Source organism: Apteryx mantelli, chromosome 19 (genome assembly GCF_036417845.1).
Source record: "Apteryx mantelli isolate bAptMan1 chromosome 19, bAptMan1.hap1, whole genome shotgun sequence".
NCBI classification, from domain to species: Eukaryota; Metazoa; Chordata; class Aves; order Apterygiformes; family Apterygidae; genus Apteryx; species Apteryx mantelli.
In genome coordinates, this window is record NC_089996.1 from 13,105,789 (window position 1) to 13,123,639 (window position 17,851).

Sequence of the window (17,851 nt, forward strand, 5' to 3'; positions counted from 1 at the left end):
TCCTATTGTTTGAGGGGGGCAAACGGTCTTGCTGGTCCCTGCGCCAGTTGTGTTGCAATTGTCTGCCCAAGTAGATGGGCAGAGGCAGAAGTAACCCAGCTGAAGGAAGCCGCTGGGCTGACTTGGCTGCTGGGAGAGTTGGCCTAGGGAGCGCGTCCTGTGGGGCTGGACCTGGTGGGGCTCTGCACGGCCGGCTGCCGGCCGTCAGTCACTGCCTGCCCTCTCCGTGAGACAAAGGTACTCGGCTGGGCTTGCTTGGCTGGGACAACTGGCCGCGATCTGTTACTGCGATCGTCATGGATAAATACCTGAAGCATCTAGTGAAGGTCAGTTTCCCCTTTTATAATTGAGGGATTTGAGCGTTTCGAGTGTGCTGTTGCTGTTGTCATGCATGGGGAAGCAGGTTCTGCAGGACCGGCTCAGCTCCTTGATTTTTGTGGTTGGCTATGATACCAAAACCAGAGTTTGAGGCAGTTTGAGGTGTTGGAATGGGTTTTGAGTGCTGTGGTGACAGATGAGTTCAAAGTCCCTTAATTTTTTATGCTTGAAAAAATGTTTAACTGTAAATAAAGGCACTCTTTTACAGCTGGAGTTTACAGTAAAGACATTCTGCTCCAGCTTGTGGAAGCTGTCGTCTAACCCTATTCTAAAAGGCAGGCCTTTTTAATTCAGATTCTGGTTGTTTACTACTTGACTCTTGCTCTTCTATGCTGTTCGGATCCACCGTTTTAATTCAAACCTATTTCCAATTAGTATTTGTAACTTAGTGCCAAAACCAAAAGTGTATATAGTAACGTGAAAGAGGAGAAAAGGCTCCTAGACCTAACGTATTTACAGTACCAAAAATAATAGCTACCTTCTGATACTCCTTTGATTTGGGTGGGAGAAACCGCAAGATGATTAGCTGAAGGAGGACTGCTGGTACCTATTAGTGTGAGAGAGAAGCACCCTCAGAGTGGAGACTCATTTGTGGCTACCAAACAGGCTTCAGCTATCTGGCTGGCTGGAAAGCCAGCAGCCAGTAACAGATAGAGACAGTACCATCTTGAGTGATAGGATCAGATCTGCTCTAGAGCTAGTGGTGACTGCACTGGATTCATTAGTGTGTCCTTGTGGGCTATTTTGAAGCTCTGAAGTAATTTCTGTTCTTGGTTACAAAATGTTTTTTTTCGGCATGCTTTAAAGCAGAACAAAGTATGGGGAAAATGGTTTGTGATCTGAGCAGCTCTTTTGTGCTTACAGAGCTTGCTTGCATCAACTCTGTATCTCTTCTGCCCTTTAAACGAATAGCCACATTCCCCACTGCTCCGGCTGCTGGTCTTTCCTGCAAGGACAAACAGCACAGAGGGAGTCCCACACTTCAGTTGCTAACCCTGGCCATCAAAGTAGGGAGACATTTAAGCCTTCAATGAGCAAATGGCTTTGTTCTAGACGAGATAAGTTCTGACATCTTAAATGTCAAGACATAGTTAAAGTGGTACAGTTAAGAAAGATGTCAGTTGGGTCAAATGTTTTCAGGTAACAAGATGAACACAGCAGTGTCTATGGGATTTCGGGTTTTAGATGGATTCACTGAATGACTCATCTCTCTGCTTCTGTAAATTCCCCTTGGAAAAGGTCATCTCAGGTATTATGCTAATAACATGTTATTTCCTGGGTATCTGTGCCCTGGGGTTGGACACTGCAAAATTAGGCTGGTTTGGGAGTCCAAGCAAGAACCAAAAGGCATCAGAGGTGAGCCTGAACTGAAAAGTCACAATTTTGGGGCTGGTTTTAGGGTCTGATCTGTTAACCTAAAGCGTTAGAATGGGCTAACTGGAGTAGAGGGGCTGAACTTCTCCAGGGATTAATATTAAGCCCTTGTTTAACGATAAACAGCTGATGAAATCCACCTTTATGTCTGGGTGCCAGCTGTCAGGAAGGGTACATCCAGGCCACCTCACAAGGACAGAACAACCATTGGCAGATGGCGGGGGAAAGCGCCCAGCTCCGACTGTCCACAGGTTGCTTGGTTTGTCTTGTTTTCTGTAATCAACTTCCCCCCAAAGCTTCTGCATGGAGGGGATTCTCCTTTGACAAAATAGCAGGCCAGCTCTGCTCCAGCAAAGGGGCTGGGATCTCCCCTCCTCAGATGGGACAACATCTCCTCAGCAAAACAGCCAGAGACGGCAGAGCCCCCCGGGAGCAGCGGGACAAAGGGTAAAAGGTGCTCAGCTAGGGCTGGAAGGAGCCAGAGCCAGACCCGTGCATGCGGACACTGGCTGAACAAGCTGCCCGTGCCTGAGGTTGGTCTGTTTTACAGCTGCTCTGCTCACTGCAGAGCAGTACCAGCTGCTGGCGGGCTGTGTCCTCTGCCCCGTCCCCCTTCTCACCCCTCCCTTGCCAGGGCAGCCTTTCCTCCGCTGCGTCTGATCCAAGGCCCAGCGCCTGTTCAGCTTTTGTTCTCTGCTAAGAAAGAGCGAGGATTGTTGGGACCTTTTTGGCTCTACCAGGGCCTTTCATGTCCCAAATGTTTCCATGAAAAGACTCCCTCCTGACCATCCTGCCCCCTGACAGTCATTCAGTCCAGCCAACAAGCTTGATATCATTATCTACAAAGAGAGGCCAGTGAGCACCAGGGTCCTCAGAGCCAAGTTTGGAAAATCAAAGGCAAATCTCCCAGCAACAGAGAGCTGGCAGAGACCAGGCTGCACCACAGTTAGTGCAGGCTGGTCCGGCCGCTTGCGTCCACTAGTTTTCAAAGCACTAAAGAAACATGCTTGGTGTGATGCCAGCGCTGGCTTTGTTGGGGCTGGGGATGTGCCTGCCTGTGAGTTGGCAGCCCCTTGCAGTGTGCCCTGGGGAACTCTGTGCGAGCTAGAGGTCGCTGGAAGCAGTCATGCCTGGCAGTAAGTTTGAACAACCTTGCGAAGCTGTCCCTTTTGCTCAGTGACATTTTTAGAAGATGAACCATTTAGTCTGAGGGAAAACAGTTACGTTTTTGAGCAAAGCGGGATTCACTCCAAATCTCACCTGAGACTTTCCTCCTAATGAGTCTGATTTTCCTTCTGAAAATAGCAGGCAGCTGCCTTGTCAATTTTGGTTTAACATAATGTTTATCTCCTTTGCTCCCTGTCCAAAGAGTCTCTTCACAATCCATCTCAAAATAAAGATCTCTTCAGCAGTAAAAACATTATAATTTTTGAAGGCATCTGTAAAGGTGGTGTGGAAAACTGACTATCAGAAACACTGAGCAGACATAAGGTCTTGAGAAGAGATAACATTATTCCTGTGTTGCAATTGTATTAGGAAATACAGGAGTAAAACTGTTTTCAGTAGGTTATGTCTCACAGATTGTGTCTCCTGTTTGCTTGATAGACCAGATAGGGATGTAAAAAATAGCCAGGAGAAACAATGATGCAGTGGAAAAGAAGGTAAAAGGGGCTGGCTTAGCTGAAGTTTGGACTGAGACAGGGTGATGGTGTGGGTGACGATGCCTGGATTCCCCCTCTCCACAGCAGGGTGCTCTGCAGTTCCCTGGGCAGTAAAAGAAAGCTGGAGGTGACAGGGGGTTGCATGGCAATGCGTCACCAAAACCTAGAGCAGCCCCTGGGATCTCTGCGGGTCTGCAGTGGGTGGTGAATGTGTAGGAGGCCAGAGCTGTGTGTAAAACAGAAAAGTTAATTCTGGCACTTTTCCCTTCTGTCCCCAGTTTGATCCTGACAACACTGGCTACATCAGCACCGAGAAGTTTCGCTCTCTCCTTCAGAGACACGGCTCGGAGCTGGACCCCCACAAGCTGGAGGTCCTCCTGGCCCTGGCAGACAGCAACTCCGAGGGAAGGATCTGCTACCAGGACTTTGTGAATCTGGTGAGTGCTCAGATCGGTAGGGCCTGTTAGTCCTTTGCTCTACTTAAAATGTTCACAAGTGAGGAACAGCCTCTCTCCCTCTCTCTGTCAACACAAGTGTTTGCTGTGTCCCTGCATCACACTCTGCATGGGCTCTCCAAAGCACTCAGTGGCAGCTGAATTCTCAAGCCACAAGTAAAGTTGCTGCTGACTTTCCAGAGAAACAGGTTTGCATGGGAAGTACTCATGGGAGCTATTGTAAGAGGAGCATGAGGCAGCAGCTGCTACAAGTAAATAGGCTCCTACTCTCAAAATCAGTTGGTGGCTGTCATGAGGAGCCAGAGATCTGTCAGTCTGAATGTCTCCTGGTGTATCTAGGGATTTCACCACTCTCAAAATACACAGATAATTTTGTGTGGACTTGCTGGGTGGGAGTCATATTGTGCTGTTGTAGACACCTACAGCAACAGGGATAGACGTGTTTCTAGAACATGTTCATTTTTTTCCAAATGAGATGTCTCAGATAGACTAGAGTCATGATCTGGATGTGCTTCTTTATCTCTGCTGATGAGTCAATTAGTGAAGGAATCCCTCTGCTTCTCATCAAGGCAGTTTGGCCAGTCAGCCTGGATGTAGACATGTATGTTGTAGACACCCAGCATGGCCTAAAAATGTTGTTTGCAAGGCAGGCAGCTGTGCCAACACTCCAGAGCAGGAGCACAATGGAAGCGTGACTTTGTCCTGCAGGAATGGAAGGGCTCCCCCTCCCTCAGGCTGTACGTCCAGCCAGGCTGTGACATGAGGCTCCCTGTCTCAGTGTCATGTGGCATGTACAGCTTCTTTTTCGCTGCTGGGCCAGGGCACATTTCCAAGGTCTCATGCACACCAAGAAAGTCTCCCCCACCATTTCTCTAGTCATCATCACTGGTTTCCCAAGCAGCGGCTCTGCCCTGTTCTCCCTGGCTCTGTAATTCCCCACATGAGTCCCAGCAAACAGTGCAGCAGTAAGAGAAACCTGGATGACAATAAGTAGTGAATGTCAGTGACACCTCTAAGATTTTACTAGAAGGTTGGACATGATCTTGATGCAGAGCATAATTACTTGTGTTCCTCTTTGTTCCCCCAGTAGGTATGGGGATTTGATCCCCCTATTTGATCTATAGTCACTCATGCATTGTGTTCTTGGTTTAGAAAGAAAGGTTCTTCTGTATGTCTTGTCTCACATTAATCAGAAAAGAATGATAACAGAGCAGAGCTGTCAAGGTTCCAGTTATTAGCTTTGGTAGGGCAGTGGTCAGTGTGAAGGTGAAATTACTGTGATACAGTGAAATAGATTTGCTGGATCTAATCAAGCTGACTTGTTAGCTCCTTGCATGCCTTTAGGTACGCAGTAAAATAAATGAACCAACTATCAAATGGATCACAGTGAGTATGAGTTTCCTCTAGCTCCAGTTTTTAATAAATGGTGAGGTCAATAGTACTCTGTGATCAGCAGTGTATTTATAGTAATAGCTGCTTGTTACAGAGTTTGGTATGTTCAAAGTACCGTGCAAGCATTCGCTAATCAAACTGCACAACACTTCGGTAGCAGAAGAGGTATCATCTAACTCCCTCTATGGAAACAATGGCCCAAGGCCAGCCAACAAGTTGGCAGCAGGCTCAGGAATAGAACTGGGCTCTTCCTCTCCATCAGCCTCATCCTCGCTCCACTGAGCTTGGGAGCAGTGCAAGCTGATGAGAGGCAGGTGAGAGGCATGGACATCCTCCTCCTTTGGGGAATGGGAGATGGTGCCAGTCCACACCCATCTGAAGTGACTTCTGCAGCATAGCGTATTTCCTTCACTGCTATTGAATGAATCCTGTAAAGAAAACATTGATTTTTCTATCACCAGCCCCTCCTCATCTGCATTTTTTGCCCTCACTAATCAATAGGTAATGCAGATGCCAGAACATTAAATTACTTATAAATGGCATTTCTTCTTCTCTTTCCTCCTCCAGTTATTGATTTACATCGTCCAAACTTTTTAGGGCTCCTTCTCTCTTCCTTAGTTTCCTGTTCCCAAACCTTCCTTATGAACTTCCTGCTAGAAAGAAACAGCATGGTTGGCAAAAAATTGGTAGTGAAGTGTGGGAGAAATTGGTGAAACACCCCCTCTGATTCACTTTATAGCTGTCTGTCCTGGCACACGCAATTACGTGCGGTGGTATTAAGTACATGCTTTGTGCTTCATGATGATCAGCCATCTCTGCTTTTTGCTCTTTTTCCTAGAGTTTGTCTCTTTTGGAATGCTTAGCAGGAATTGATCTGCTCTCAGAAACTATGGTGCTGAATCTGAGGAAGGGAAATGTAGACCTCTTACTAGATGCACAGGGGCTTTACCAGCATGACTTTGTGTTTATGTGTAGTTTTCCTGTTCTCCGTCAATATTCATGAACAAATACTCTCACATTGTAAAACACCGTTGATCAGAAAATCTCATGGCCTCCCAAATATGTCCAAGGTACTGTAACTCTGAGCAAGAGAGAAAGTAGCACTAATGAAGCTCTGGTCAGTGGAGGGGTCTTGAGGGGAGGAGTGGGGCTGGATATCAGAGATGCGTTATGGTACAGTTGACAAAGCAGAGATGTGGAAGGAAGGAGTTTCCTAGGTTTGTGTGGCACTTCTGAGGGGTTCACAAGCAGATCTTGTGGTTTCTTTGCAAGCTTGGGGATGGAGGGAGTGGGTGTCGTGGAGCTTGAAAGACAAAGGTTGTCATCCACCCAGTAGAAAGTAAGGCTTAATCACTGGGGATCAAAATAACTCAGTTATCCTCCTAGGTCAGTGCCTAGCATATGATCACCTCTCTGTTTTTTCTCCCAGCTTTGTTAATTTTAATGAAAATAGGGGATGTACTCCCTTTTTCAGCCTTGCAGAAGCCTTGATCTTTGCAGGATTGCCTAGACGTGAATGATAAAAGAGAGGGTGCTTGTTCTGCAGGGTGCTTGGCTGTCTACCAGAGAGTCCGTTGATGAGAGATGCTATCAGTGACCACAGAAGCAGCTGTAACTCTATGAAATGATTATTTCCAGGAGGCACTCCAGGCAATAAATCTCACAGAGTAATAGTGTTAACAGTTTGTTTCCTCCAGGGAACTGCATGTCCCAAAGAGGGCAGTCAGAAATGCTCATACCCACATGCTCCCACATCACCAGCACCAAGACCTCTGCCTGCTCTCTCAGATGCTGACTGCAGTCCCCAACAAAAGGGCTGTTGCTGAGCAAAGCCATGTTCTGCCCTGATGTTCAAATGGTGCTGTGAACTTCCAGATGTACCAGAAATATAATTCTAGGACTTCTCACCTTAATAGGAGACCCAGGTATATACACGCAACACACATGCCTGGTCACAGCTCAGCAAAGCGGCTTGAATTTCTGAAATTGGAAGTTTTACAAGAATCTGCTTGATGGGAATCTGCGGGAGAAGAATAGACCCCTAGAAATCGCTCCATAAATAATTTGAGTAATGAATAAATGGGGGGAAGCTGAAGACTCCTGGTTTGATTTGCAAACAGAAAACGTTAAAAGAAATCAGATAGACAACTCTCTGGGAATTATTTTTCCGCTGTATATATGAGATTCATCTCACATAGTTATAAAACATAATGCTGCAATCATATCCATTTCTGTTTCTACACTAGGACTTGCAAGATGTCAGAAAGCCGTTTCAGATGGGATTTCTTATGCTATGTCTGAGACACTGCAGAAAAGAAAAAAAAACAAAACCCCCAAGCGTTTCCTGAGCAAGCGAAGTTGTCTTGCATATTTCTCTTCTCTGGTAGCTTTTCTGTGTTGTGAAGAGACACTAAAAATACAGTGACAATTCTGGCTATGAACAACGTAGGCCACAGGAGGAGATAATGAACAAAGCTGTTTAACTAACTTTGCTACTTTTAGAGAGAAGGAGACAAGCCAGAAAGTAATTACAGCTGAGATGTTTGCTGGGATCCTTGCTGAACAGCAGTTGCTGCTGGCAGTCCTGGACTTCTTCACATAATATCCTGACTGCAACAGAGCTAAAAAGCAGAGCAGTGGGGCCCTGGAGAGACTCAGTCTCTATTCTCTGGCCAAAATTTCCTTGTCTTCTCTGCCTGGGAATGTGGCTTGCTACCTTGGAAAGGCCAGATCATGTCTTTACCACCTTTTTACCCTCTTGACATGTTCCTCTCCAGACATGTGAGCAGAGCCAAGGGGCTGGAGCCTCTGAGACCTTACCCTGCCTAGTGGAGGGGCTGGGTGAAGGAGGTCGGACCAATAGAGAGCCAGTTCAGGCTGCTGTGATAGCTTGTAGTCCAGTCTTAGGAAAATTGAGCAGGTAATTCCTAGCCTCACTCTGGACAAGGAAGATTGTTACAAAACCCAGTATCTACCAGAGCAGCTTTGCTAGAAAAGATCCAACTGGTAAAAGAGAAAAATCAGTTCTACTGCCCAAAAGATTTCTCTTCCAGCGCAACTCCACAGATCAGCGTGGTTCTGCTGAACCAAATATGTTGTGAAAACTGACCTCACTGTATTCAGCACAGTCCAGGTTGGTCCTGTCAGCATGGGGCAGGATGCAAGGGGAAGGGAATGTGGCGTCCCTCCCACAACGTTGCCACCGCCCCAGAAGCTGCCCCTGTCTCATACTGCAGGTCCATCTGGCCCTGCTGCGGGCATCACGTTCGAAGGGCAGGACTGGGAGTCAGGTGGACCTACGTTCTGTTCCTGGCTCTGCCACAGACTCGCTGTGAAACTTGTGGAAGCCTGTCCATGCCTCGTGGGACTGTTTCTCCAGCACACACGAGGGAGGTAACAGTTGCATCTCTTTTGGGGATCACAGTTTTGGCAGAGCCAATGGCAGTTCTCCAGTGGGAGAAGAGCCAAGCACTGGGGAACCAGCTTTCTGATGGGCATTTGCCTGAGGAGCTATGTTGGGTCTAGAAGGTCTGAGGACAAGTGCTGTCCGTCAAAGGCTGGGGTATCTCGGCATGCTTGAGAGGGTTTAGTAAGCTCTGAGACAGAGTTCGTGTTGTGACTCAGGAAAAACAAAGCACTGCTGCTTCCAACATAAATGTTTAGCTGTAGCTTTGTAGTAACTTGAAGCTGATGTAGCATCTTAGTAGTGAGCAAAATATATCAGCTAATTAATCCCAGATCTTTTGTTCTCCAGATCAAGGATTAACACCCCCCTTGCTTTCCCTAGCCTTGCTGGCTTCTCGGGGCAGGCTAATTCTACTTCATTTTGTGTGAACAATACACATTTTTAAACACTGTAACAATAATCAGATGACCCTAATCCAAACCTTGCTGGCGCCAGAACACTTTACCCTCCAGAGAAAGAGGTCTCTTAGTTTTCCTGTTTTCCCCTCTGGTTTGCTTAGAGTGTGCTGCCAGACTGCAAATCCTGCCTCTTCAAGTGAAGAAATAAAACTGCACCTGCAGGAAGAGAAATCTGCAGTCTCTGCTCCCACTTCTCATGGGGGAAACAGGTCCATTGGTCATCAGAGAAAGCGAGGGGAAGATTAGTTTGGAGTAGCTTCTTACTTCATGGAAGACACTCAAACGTGATTAGCTCTTGGTGGAAGACTGTCTTGTGCTATATGCTCTCAAGGTGGGTGTTCAAGGAGACAGTTCTTATCTCAAAATATTGCTGGAGTCACAGAAACAAGATAAAATATGGGAGATGAAGGAGATGAAGTGACTACCCAGAGTCTTCTGTTTTTTCTGTGCTAGTGGCATTTTGGATGCTATAGAAATATGAGGGTAAAATCTAGATTCTGACTTTTTAGTCCTGGGCAGGCTGATCTGCGTAGGCACTTGGAGAGAGAACAGGACTAGCTGAAGGGATAAAATACTTTGGGATTGTGTTGCAATCCGCAAACAAAAACAGTGAGTCCAAAATAGGTCCTGGAATGCAACAAGTGGGAAGTGAACTAGTTCTAGGGAGGCTTTAACTTGCACTTTACAATTTCATCAGTCTACAGAAATTTATTAGGTGGTTTATACTAAAGAAAAAATATAGCAAAATAATGAATTCCCACTCTAGCTCTAACATTTCCATAGATTGTAACAGTCTGGAATCCAGTATAACAAGATACTTAAAGATGCGCTCAATTCAAAGTCAGTGAAACTTAAGCACGTGCTTAGAAACAAGCTAATGCCTCTGCACAGCCCTGACTTGAAGCCATATTGCTGTGGAATTATAGTACACTTTGACTTAACGAGGTTGCGTTAGGAACTTTCCCTTTTAGACAACTTCTTTGAAACTTGGTAAGGATCGTACCTCTAAAATGCCATTGGCAGTGTCATGAAATGGGGTTCTCTTGAAGCTATTTCAACCTAGCAACTGAAATAGGAAGTGGGGGTAAGTTTTTTTGCTCTTTTTCTTTAAAGAGTCAGTGGAGTTTAATGAGAATTTAAACTGAACTGGGAAACTAGGAATTAGCTGCCGTGTTCCACACGGGGATGGCAGTTTTCCCTCTGAACTCCACAGTGCTTTTCCCTTTGGTTTGTGAAAGGCACAGCACGTAGGCTGGTACCCATTAAAATACATGTTGTCTTAGAGCTTTGCAGCCTTTTCAATCTGTGGGGGTTTTTTCAGGGTCATGCGTTTTTGACAATTGTTCTGCAGACAAAACCTTCTGCTGGCCACTTATGCCACTAAAAGGAAGCATTAAAGCAACGTCTCTTGAGTTCATCCATTTTCCTTTTGCAGAGGTCTCAGAGATAGCCGCACGCCCCCACCATCAGCAGTCACGAAATTAAAAGTTCGCATTGTTTGGTCCATGAAAGGACTTTTCTCCAAGTTGAACTCTCAACGCATCATTTTATCTTAAGAGAGCAGGGGTGGGACATATCTCCAGCTGGGTGCTGGATTTAATAGGCAATGGCCAGCCATGTCAGAAGGACCCCTTTGCAAGGTGCTGAACCCCTCCTGCTGTTCTCTCAGTTCCGTTTCCCCCGTGGTCCATCTCCTGCCTGAGCTGTTTTCCATTGCTTTCCAAGGCTTCAAATGTAGCTGCTTACGTTTTTCTTAAGACGTTTACAGTAATGCATGCCTGGAAGCCATTTGCTCTTATTAGCCACTTCAATGATAAGAGTAAGGCTTGATTCTGTCCCTTGCAGGGGACAGTGTGTGCCCATAGATTTTCATGGCCATTCTTTCTGCTTTCAAAGGATAATAATGCTTGCTTTTTGCTGAATCAGTGCTTGCAATAGTGACACTTTTACTTAGGGTACTTCCTCCAACTTGGCTTGAACTGAAATGGGGAGAAAGAAAGAGGAAAAGAAGAGCTGTAACTGGGAAAAGACATAACTTTTTTAAAGGAGAAAACATTGCATTTTATCTTTTGGCTGAGTGTGTACGCGATAACACCAGGAAGGCTTTATTATCTTTGTGGAGGTGAGCTTTTAAGAGGTTACATACTGTATTCTTTCTGCCAGATAATGGGGAGGTGAGAGAGTTCCTTTAAACCATGCTTTTTTTTAATGTTACTTAGAAGTACTTTGTAGCACAGTCATAAAGTAGCTATAAATTTTACTTCCAGCATCTTTCCATGTCCTTTACTGAACCAGCTGACAGCCTGCATAGAAAGCTTAGGTGAACATTGCTTTGCAATAACTGCATATAATTCTTTATTACCTGAATCACTGGGAAGATAAGCAATAAACCCTAAATCTCTGATTTTCAGGGGAATCTCCAGACAAGGCAAAAGTTTGCCCAAATGAATCATAGCTCCTCTACCTGCAAAATGCTCATTCACTTTCCAGCAAGTGTTTTAAGCTTAAAAGACTATTGCAGAATAACCTTGGACCAACAGCTCTAGTACGACTGTCTAGTGTTTGTAGCTTTGTTCTCATTGTTGCTAATCTGGAAAGGTTTGTTGCAGGCAAAGCTGCAGGTTTTATAGCTCTGTCTCTTACCCTCTGTGCTGGCACAGGAACTAGGGCAGGTTCTGGTGCCAGCCATCAAGCCATCCCCCATCACTGATCTCAGGGATGTCCTTCAGCTTCCAGTGGTCACCCGTTAAGTGCTTCCTTTCTCCGTGACTCACTGTCTTGGCTGGAAGCATAGGATTCCTGTATTGTCTTCCTGGCCTCGGTTCAGAGCTATAATAATAAATATTTAATAAAAAAGGATTTGAAAATCTCCTACTTCAGAACTTGATCTAATCTCATGCTATTATGAATACGGAGGAGGCTTCCACAAGAGATAATGGTTCTTCATTTCCCTGCTGCATTTTTTTGCAGTTTCATTCCCAGTGCAATGGCAAACCTTGTCCTATGCTAACACTGATCATTGTCTTTGGGGAACTGTGTTCAGTGGTACAGCTGTTCAGGTATTGATATACAGCGGGACAGGTTTGAACATGGCTAACAGCAGTGGCAGGGAACTCGTTTCCCTTTGTGGAAGAGACTTTGGTGGGTGAGCCAAGGCCATACATAAAAGACCTGATGTGATGTGATTGGTCATCTGATCATGTCTGTATTCATCTCCTGCTTCTCAGTGTATTAAAACCCTTGCTGGAGTGCGCAGTTATGGCTCCAGTGCGCACTTCCAGGAGAGTTGAACACCCCTCCTGACAAATGTTCCTCACATTATCTTCATGTTGTTTTCCCTCCGATCTTGGAGAAAACTGGTAATGTGTCATCCCCTGAGGGGAAAAAGCTGTCAGAGGGCCAGGTGAGTATCTTGAAACTGAATAACTGGGATGCAAGAGCTGCTGTTGGAGCTTGTTCAGCTTGCACATCGATCTGAGTCCATTGGATACTGGCTACATGTAGCAGCAGAAGAGAGAACATTCTCCCAAGTGAATTAGTTTGGCAAATAATCATTATGCCAGTTACAGTAGAACTTAGCATAGAAATTTCCATCCTTAACCATAATTCCTCAGCTGTTTCCAATCACTTACAGCTGAAACTTGAGATGCAAGAAGTCAACTTAAATGGCTGTTTCAATTGAGTATATATCTAGAATACACGTGTGTATGGGAAATGGTATAAAGACATTTTAAAAATTCCATTGCTTCAGAAAATTAAATTTGAATTTATTTCAGATGCAGAACCCTTCCCAGTCCCAATGAAAAACTGAACATGTAGGGGGGATTGGTGTTTCAAAGCTTGCTGCATTTTAACAGACAAAGCTTTTTGAACTAGATTGTTAGTCGTGTCCTACAAGCAGTGCTCTTGCACTTAGCCTTGAAGTCAGTGTCATTTCCCTTTTCTAACGGAAGTGCTGGAAGCTGTAGGGCTGGGACATTTAATAGGAGTTGAGACAAAGCCTTGAGCAGAGAATATTCCTGCAATGACCAAGACAACTTATTTGGTCTCTGCTTTCTCTCACTTTTCTTGAATCCCCAGAGGAAACCACGGCTTGGGCAGAGCAAATCAGGATGTTGGCATTTCCTTTGTTCTGTCTGATGCTCTTTGGGAAAGTGCTACCAGGTTGGTACAGAGGATGTGAACATCTGTGATAGATGAACTTGATGCTGAGCCATGTGTTTTGGGAGACGCAGTCTTTACCCACATTAGCATTTTGTAGAAGTGTAGAGTGAGGGAAGGAAATAAATGTGAATCTTGAAAGCAAAATTGATTGGAAAAGCTGCATTTGTAACTAAAGTGGATTATAAAACTGGAGCTGACAGAGGCTTTTTAAAAGCTTGTGCTAACTTTTGATTTAGTGTTCTGTCTCTTGGAGGATCAGAGCTGGGGAGCCGAATACATTGCCTGTTGCAGTGTGTTGGGTATTCAAAAATAGCCACAGACCAGCCTCAAAAATGCCGAAACACAATGGGCAGAAGTCCATGTTTTTCTAAGCCTCCTGAACTGGGCTGAATAAAAACTATGAAAGTGGTACTGTGCCCCACACAAGCCATAGAACTGAAGAGCTTAGATGGGGAAATGCTACGTGACTTGGCTGTTGTGATACTCCTGTGCTGGGACAGCAACAGTAGTACAGATGGCCAAGAAACCTGGCAAAATTGGTCTGCTAGTAGGAATAGCCAGTTTGCATTGCAAGCTGTGGATTACCTGAGACTCTTTCTAGACTGACATGGATTCTGAACAAAAGCAGGCCATCGTACTCTACTGAAATTTGGTGCTGTCCTAGACTAGACTGTAAGGACTCTTATCCTAAATTTTGACACTTTTAATCCTGGTTCAGATCTAAGTGGGCAAAAATTCTCCTTCCTCTGAGATATATCAAAGCCACCCTCTGAGCAGAGGTGTAGCAATGAGCCTTGTTTTGCTTTGGTGTGTTAATACCCAAAGGGCAGAGTTGGCAGTGCAGTTACAGGTCATGTCAGCCTGGCTGTTTTGCAAGGGAAATTTCTTTCTCTCTGCATAATAACTTTTTACAGGCATGAAGGACTGAGGAAACATGTTGTTTCTCCCCTTCATTCCCCACATACTATTTGTTGTACCCATCTGCCTGCAGCTTTAATATCACACTCATTAAAGAAGTCCCAGATCAGTTGCACAGAGAGAAGTTGAGGGGGCCGCCCTGTGCTTCTGGAGCCGTTATAATGTGCAGGCCAACAATCGGCTCAGTGTTCTTTCAGCTGATGAGTAAATGCTTGGCTCATAAATACCACTATTATGTAATTCCAAAATCAAGTCAGCAAATTGTGACCATATGGAAGAATCTCTTTTTGGGAAGATTTGAATATTCCAAAATCAGTCTGAGGAACAAAATAGGCTTCTCATTAAGAGTTGGTCAGAGCCACAATAGTGACTTAATCCTCTGTCTCTCCTCATGCCCTGGTTCCCCATCACCTCCTAGCTTGAGATTATAAATGTGATCCAAAGGCTGGGTTATGTGAGCAGGCACAGGACTATCGTGCTTCTTGTGCCCCAGCAGTCAACTGTGCTGGCTGTTTGGAGTTCATTTCCTTGTCAGAGTGTTGGGCAATGGTTGCAGGTGGGGAAAAGCAGGATGTCTTCTTATTGCAAGACCTAATCTTAACAAGTGCTGTGTACATCTGGCCATCTGCATCTAAATGGATTGTGGGTGTTTTTGAGCATGCATGGTATGCTCCCAACAGTCTCTGTGTCCCTGCCTCATCTGGGTGTAAAACCACTCAAAGGCTATGATATTTAGATGGGGACTGGGCCTTCTTTCTATATCCTCTGCTTTAAAGTAGGCTTGGTAAATATTTTGTGTTCCTGCCTGAGGTAGGAAAAGGTTTAATTAGTGCTCACTAAGGGCTCTGAATAGTTAGAGTTGTAATTATGGGTACCAAAAGCTTTTAATTTTCTAGGTAAATTGAAACCTGGCTCCCCTTGATGCAGCATCCACTGTTGTTGGTAGATACAGGGAATATCTTGTTTCTTGCTAAGCACATTCCCTCCAAGGAGCCTGTTGGGGTGTTGCAATCTGGGAAGAGTACACTTGGTGCTGCTGGATTTCTTTGTGTCCTCTGCAAGACTGCAGCAGTTCAATACCTGCTCTATTTCATTTACAGTTAGTTTTCTCATTGCCTCTTTGCTAAGAACTGGTGCATTTGAATACCCAGTAGACCCTCTATCCTCGGACAGGATTCCAGCCACCTAGGACGTTGGTCTCAAAGATCTTTTTCATCTCTAAATGCTTTGATCCCATGGCCTCATGTCTGAGATAACCATGAATGATTTCTCAGGAAATTTACTATGGTTTGTATTGACAAAATCGAGCTACTCTTAATTCATTTATATGTTTATCTGTGCCTATCGTACAGTATCTGGGGAGGGCTACTGATAAAAAATCAGTCAGGAAGAGAAGGCGTGCTTGCTACTTGCAAGTGTAGTTGATGTAAAACATCCATACCTGTTGTTCAGAGGGACTACTAATGGGTAGTGCCTCATGGCGTGCAGAACAAACCTTGCAGTGTGTCTTTGCTGCACGCAAGTTCTTTCTCAGGCAGCGACACGTGCTCCCCAGAGAGCTGTCAGTGCTCTGCCCGAGGCTTTCCCTCACTCCTGTAATACCAATGTTTTCTGCTTTCATATGATTACCAGTTTAAATAACCTTTGGCGTTTTTTCATCCAGATGTGATCAGAAACAACTAATATGGAACACCTTGTAAAAATAATAGGATGTGAGAACAGGCAGTTGAGGGGACAAAGCTACCATTGCCTTTCATCGTTCCCCAGAGGAAATTGCGTTGTCATGAGCTTCCATTTTAGCTTCCATGCAGAGTTTGGAAGATCCTGTGTTTATTTTCCTCTCTTGAAGGAGAAAGGCAGGGCTCTCCAAACAGAAGGGCTTGAAGGCAGTGCAGCCTAGAGGTCAGAGAAGTCTTGCAACCTGGATTCTTCCACTGATTCCAGTGTCTGGTCTTGGGCAAGTCACCTAGTGTTGTGAGCTCCAGCTTCCCACCTCCCCAGGAGAGCCAAAGTCTTTGTTCATCTGAGATGGGACCTCCACAGTGATCCTGCAGTATCCTGCTCTTAACAAAACCAAGAAGATTTTTCCCCTCCACCTGGTTAATATGTCAGGGAATGCCTTCAGAAACATCATGCTGATGGTTTGCACTGCCCTGACTTGTTATTCGAGCCCTTTGGGCAGCAGTAGCAGTGGTGCAGAGCCAGACACTGGACTGACGTGGCTGTGCTGCATTCAGGTGACTGAACTGAGCAGGTCTCTTTTTGCCATGCTTAACGATGACAGATGGGCTCAGTGGTGCCTGGGTTAGGATCCTCCACTGAGCAAATTGAAGGAAATTTCCACGATGAGCCTAGCGCAGGCATGAATGCTGGCAGCCACTGGGGTGTCCGATGCATCTTTCCCTCAGCAGCCTCTGCAGTGATGAGGAGATCATCTGCTGAGGGCTGTCAGCACTTCTTGATGCTGAAATGCAAGGATTGTTTTCTTTAGTAGACTCTGGAAATTATGATTTTCCATTGATGTGCTGCAGCAGGGAAAGGCATGGAGTGTTTTGTGGTAGGCAGGAAAATCAAACATATCACTGCAGTTAAAAGAGACACAGCAGCAGCTTCAGAGGACTGTCAGGTTTCTTCATCTGTAGCAGACAAACTGACACTTTCAGTCTGAATTTAGTCTCGTTCACAAGACGCTTGAAGCCAGACAGAACAGACGTGAAGTCTGCGAGGGAGCATACACAGTATGTCTCTGACCAGCTGTGCCCAACTAACCCGGCGAGAAGCTTTCTTCTGCAGACCCAACAAGGTCATTAGGTGGCCAAAGGTGCGTTTTGCAACAAAGGAACATCTGTCACCTACCAGAAGATATCCCACAAATGCAAAGGAAAGCCTTACAGCTGGTAGAAGTTTCTCCATGAAAACATTGTCTTTCAACATGAACAGGCTTTCTTAATGCAACAAAAGATCACCAACAATTTTTATTCTATTCTTTTGTAATTTTAGAGAAAAGCTGTTGGATGGCAGACTTGAGAAGACAGAAAGAAAGATTTTTGTGGACAGATTTTTTTCTCTTCTTTGCCTTTTCTGTTTCTACCAACAGTGTTCTTTTGCAAGTGTTTTATCAATGAGGAAAGGCAACGGAAAGCAAAAGAGAACAGGAGGAACAATAAGAAAGAAGAGAATTTTGGGGGTAAAACTCCTTTCTCCCTAAAACAACTCAAAAACAAAAAAAGAAATATTTTTCCCCCAAAACCTGAAATGGATTGGAGCTTCTTTTTTTTATTTTTTCACCAAGAATTCCAGTCCTTCTTCCCCCAGTTGCCTGTCAGTGCAACTGGCCGGTTGCTCACAGCAGTGAATAGGTGGGACTGGCTGCATACAGAAGACTAAGGAGGGATGGGTGGCTGCTGGGAAAACAGGTTGCAGAGCCTGTGCACAGCACTTGAAAGGCCAATAAACCATCACCTCAGATGGCCCCTTTGTCTTCCTCCAGTGATTAACAGGAGGTTGCTCCCTGCAGTGATTACTGTGTTTTAAGCAGCTTGGTCCAGCTTGCAACAGTTACCCGGCTGCCTGGGCACTGAGAGTGCAAGCTCTGGGCTTCAGAGCTATCCTGTCTTCAGGATATTAGCCGAAATCGGAGTGATC

The 17,851-nt window shown here is 45.2% G+C and overlaps 1 protein-coding gene across 1 annotated transcript in view; it reads left to right on the forward strand.

Moving 5' to 3' along the window:
• Window positions 1-17,851, forward strand: part of RHBDL3 (rhomboid like 3) — a 64,943-nt gene that overhangs the window by 34,482 nt on the left and 12,610 nt on the right. The window contains 1 exon segment of the mRNA XM_067308323.1: window positions 3,692-3,850. Within this exon segment, the coding sequence (XP_067164424.1) occupies window positions 3,692-3,850 (159 nt within the window).